General features: G+C 39.5%; 1 protein-coding gene across 1 annotated transcript in view; it reads left to right on the forward strand.

Moving 5' to 3' along the window:
• The first annotated feature begins 1817 nt into the window (after positions 1-1817).
• The window catches only part of bcl2l16 (BCL2 like 16), a 6736-nt gene continuing 3753 nt past the window's right edge, over positions 1818-4800 (forward strand). The window contains exons 1-2 of the mRNA XM_017433983.3: positions 1818-1956; positions 3022-3604. Coding sequence (XP_017289472.1) covers positions 3125-3604 — 480 coding nt within the window. The 5' untranslated portion in view covers positions 1818-1956; positions 3022-3124. The remainder of the gene's footprint in view (positions 1957-3021; positions 3605-4800) is intronic.

A 4800-nucleotide genomic window follows, 5' to 3' on the forward strand; every position in this document is an offset into this window, starting at 1 on the left:
GCACATAAATTTTGCTTAGAAATACCAGTAACTCCTAGAGTCAACCCTGTTTGTCTTTTAAAATTAATCATGAACCACAGGACAGATTTTGGTTGGTGTAAATTGTGAAGCACTTTGGTCAACTGCCGTTGTTTTTAAATGTGCTATACAAATAAATTTGACATTTACATTTTTATTAAAATGTTTAATTTAATTCAGTTTACTTAAATAACTCCAACTGACAATAAAAGTCGTCTCAGAGCTCTGTACAAAAACATTCACATACATCATAAAAAGCAAATTAGTGAAAGTTATCTAAGGAAGCCAGCAGACTGTGTTGAATCTTTGTTGAAACTTTGTCACAGTCTCCCATTCTGAGCAGCACATTGGCTACAGTGGAAAGGAAAAACTTCCTTTGTGAGTGAGGAAATGTGGTCAGTTTGTTCTCCAGCAGTCTAAGCCTAAAGCAGCATAACTAAGGGATAGCTCAGGAAACGTAAGCCTACTAACTATAGGATTGATCAAAAAGGAAAGTAAGAAATCTAGTCAGGATGTCAGCCTCACGGACAGAAACTGGAAGTTGGTTCCACAAGAGATGAGCCTGATACTGAAAGCTCTGCCTTCTGTTCTACTTTTAGAAACACTAGGAAACACAAATAAATCTGCAGTCTGAGAGCAAAGTGCTCTGTTGGGAAAATATGGAACAATAAGATCTTTTATATAAGATAGAGCTTGGTTGTTGAGAGCTTTGTATGTTAGAGGGAAGATTTGAAGTTCTGTTCTGAGTTTGACAGGGAGCCATGGGAGAGAAGCTGAAACTGGAGAAATATGATCTCTCCTCCTAACTCTCATTAAAACTCTGGCTGCAGCATTTTGGATCAACTGAAGACTTTTTAAAGAGGTTTTTGGACACCCCGATAATAAAGAATTACAATAGTCTAGCTTGGAAGTGATAAATGCATGGGACCATTTTTCTGCATCATTTTGAGACAAGATGTTTCTAATTTTAGTGATATTACACAGGTGGAAGAAAGCAGTCCTGTTGACATTTCTAATGTGGGGGTTAAATGACATATCCTATTTCAGAAAGTAATTACTGAATATATATCTACGACTGATTAGCTTTTAGAGTCAATTCAATTCAAGATGGTCACCACAAGTACTCAACTTTAGCCAGCACAAAAAAGGTCAGTTTTGCAGATATCGAGCTAAACTTTGGCGTGGTACTATCTGAGCCTCTTTCACAACACATACTCTGCGCGTGAAATTTGACAATATTGCATGAGATTGTGCACAACTTTATTTTCAAGATTTGACCAAAATGGCTATGACACAGTCATTTCTTAATATGATGGCCTTAACCTAAAACTCTGGCATGAAATACGATGGGTGATATATTTTCCTTCTCGGAATAGTCGGCCTTTAAATAAACCCATTTATTTCAGTTTATAGTTTCCAAATCTTCCTGCTTGTCTAATATTTTGTTAATTAATAATACTGCTCAAAATCAGCTAATGATCTGTGCCAAAATCATAAAATAGACACCATGTAAAAATGACCAAACAGGAGGCATTGGGTTCTCTTTCAACTCATCCTGTGAAACCTTTCAAACGATAAACTTCATTAAACCTGTAAGGGCTGTAACCTGTGGCATTTTCTCTGGTTGTTTATTCCTGTTATGTTAAGTCAATCTTTTTATTTTAGGTCTGCAGGTCCACTATGTGCTCTTTATTTAGCCACTCTGTTTGTGTTGGAATGAATATGTGTGTCAGGACAGCTATGGTTGTGCGTATGAGGTAGCCCAGTGTCAGTTTCCAACAAGGGCACTATAATTAGCAGGCGAGGGGACTGGGTGACCCAGTCAGACTGGAACAAACGCAAACAGGCATAAACCCCAACACTTCTTCACTTGCTGCTTGTTACCCTACAACCTACAACCAGTGTGAGTGAAACCTGATACCACTACCTGAAGAGCAGGTGAGTTTTGAATTCTTTGTTTATTCAACTATTTAAGGGTGCCAATGCCTTGGCACTGAAGCACCTTTATTACTACGCTGGTAAAAATGTTGGTTCTGTATCTGTAATGTCTCTTCTCTGAGCTTTGAAGTAAAATATTCAAATCATACATCAAAACATGTGGCCTAATCAGCAGACAAAATTAGAAAAAAAAAAAACTACAAGAGCCCTAAAACCCTAAAACCCAGCCCTCTTTGGAGCTCTACAGCCCAGTCAAACTTCACATTATCATCATTCAAAGTTTAAACTTGTCACAGATTGTTGGACTTTACATGCCTGAACTGAGTTTTTGATAGCTTTTACGTTTTTTTACACAATCTCAGTTTTAGTTTTATGATTTTTACACAATGTTACACTGACAGATTTTAACTTTAGAATTATCTGATTCTTTTTGAAAAAAAAAAAAAAAAAACTCTTTTGACTACCAAAAGTCTTTTTGGTACATATACAAATTCTACATCAAAACGGGTATTTTTGTCTTCTTTCACCCAATGTGTCGCTCACAGTTGTACAGTTTCCTCTTGACTTTTCCCACGAATTCAGGGAATCCACACCCTAGCTTCCACAGACTTCAGTTTTATTTTAGCACAATGTTTTCTCTTCAGAACTGGAAGGGATGGGTTGTTTAACTTGTCATATCTTCTATGTAAAACACCACAGAAACATAAAAAATTAATGTGTGACCATCAGGGTCAATTGCTCACGGCTCAAGAATTTTAAAGATCTGACTAATATTTTTACACGTCGACTGTTTGCTCAAGGCTTATTTCCCAGTCTGCAATCTATGTACTTCTCGTTAACTTGACAGTCAGGGAGTGAGAGACACGTGCGTGGTTACTATGGGGATCACAATGAGCCACTGTCAGCAGCTTTGACATGTAGACATTTTTGTTTTCTTGTGCTTACCGTACTACAAATTTCTGTTGGAATTTTAAGCGGTAGTTTCGACATTTCAGACATCTTGTTTTGATTATTTTCTTTTCACAATCACCACTTGTTCATTTCACATTGCCTTATTCTTCACAGCTCTATGATTGATGGGACTGAGAACCAATGTACAACTCGGCCTTGAGGCAAACTGATCTCAAGAGAATCCCAACTGGTGACTGGCGAAGCATCAGAGGGCACCATGTGTCAGTCGGAGGTGCCGGGGGCCAGACTGGGCCTGAACAGTCCTGATCCATTGGTAAGAGAGGCTTTTCTGATGGCTCATGACTACATAGACTATGTCACTAAAGGGGCAGGTGGAACTGTGGGTCCTGCCCCTACAGCCTGCGCCGCAGCCCTGCGCCACGCTGGAGATGAGCTTCTCACTCGCTTCCCCATCTTCTTCAGGCGCTGGCCTCGCATCTTCCAGGACGTGACAGAAAATACGGCATGCCCCGTGCTCATTAGCATCCTGGATGAGCACTTCTTTCCCCCTGTCCCCAAAGGGCGACAGAGGGACTTGTCCTGGAGCGCCGTGCTGTCAGTCTATGTGCTGGCTGGCCAGATGGCTCTGCACTGCAACGAGAGAGGCATGGTGGCAGTCCTGCCTCAGCTCAAAGAGAGCGTGGGAGTATATGTGAAAAGGGTTATTTGTCCTGATATAAGAGACAAAGGAGGATGGGTAAGTTAACATTTCATCTAGACAGGACTAATTAAAGGTTTAGGATTGCTTGAAGAAATGCAGATAACTAGTTTAGTTTTAGACTAAGATCTTTAGTGATTAGAAAACAACTTCGTAAACAATATACACCATTTCAGCACAATATTGTGCAATTTCAGACAATGTGTGTAGATGACTCTCAGCTACTACACCAAAATTAGCCCAATATCTGTAAAACTGATAGAATTTTTGTGTTTGGTTGATTAGATATCTAAAATTGGGTTGACTTCAAATGTTAGTGACTCGTACAACCAATGCCTTTTAAGTTTAGTTGAAATCTGTCCAGTGCTTCATGAAAAAAAGTTAACAGATAGTGTTAAGGCTTTCAAGTACAAAGTTTGTGCAGTGTGTATTGCTCCCCTACTACAACAGGTCTGTTGCAGGAATGATGTCTGTTTTGTTATTGTTTTGTTATTTGTTATTTCTACAACTTTAAAAGTTGTAGAAATGGAAAATGTTACTTTGTAGAAACCTTCAGAGTGACCCCAGCACATGCACATCGCATTCAACATTTCCGGGATATTATAGCCAGGTATTGACAGCTTTATGGTAATGTCGTGAGGACGTCCCTTTATCATAGCGTTTCTCAACGGGGGTGGTACCGCCCCCTGGGGGGCGTTGAGAGGATCACGGGGGTCGCTGGCAGCAATATTTTCAAAAAGGGGGCATTGATATTCTTTTGGGGGGCGTTTGCTTGAAGGTAAAGTTTACACAAAAGATTCACAACAATATCAGTTTAAACTTTGAACTACTTGCAAAAATATTGTGGCCTAAAACATTAAAACCGTTACAGAACTGCAGCTGTATCGATGGTGTTTCTCTTCGGCGCAGCTCCGTGCTGCCTTTAGGAGAACGGGACATCATGATGTCGGTTTTATAATTCGTCCCACATGGTAGTTTCTTTGTAAACTTTGAGAAAGGAACGCTGTCTTTAGTGATATTACCCTTGGAATTATTTATTTATCTTACATGGGTTAATTTCTCTGAAGGATACACCATGAGCGCATTGTTATTGCAGTGGTTAAACATTTACAAGAGCAATATTCTGTTTTCGGACTTTCCCTGAAAGCGTCCAGCATCCAGACGCACATTACATCCTTTCTGGACAAGATGCTTTGTTGACATGACTGCGGAACACAAACCAACATTTTTTTTTA

This window comes from Kryptolebias marmoratus, linkage group LG1, assembly GCF_001649575.2.
Source record: "Kryptolebias marmoratus isolate JLee-2015 linkage group LG1, ASM164957v2, whole genome shotgun sequence".
NCBI classification, from domain to species: domain Eukaryota; kingdom Metazoa; phylum Chordata; class Actinopteri; order Cyprinodontiformes; family Rivulidae; genus Kryptolebias; species Kryptolebias marmoratus.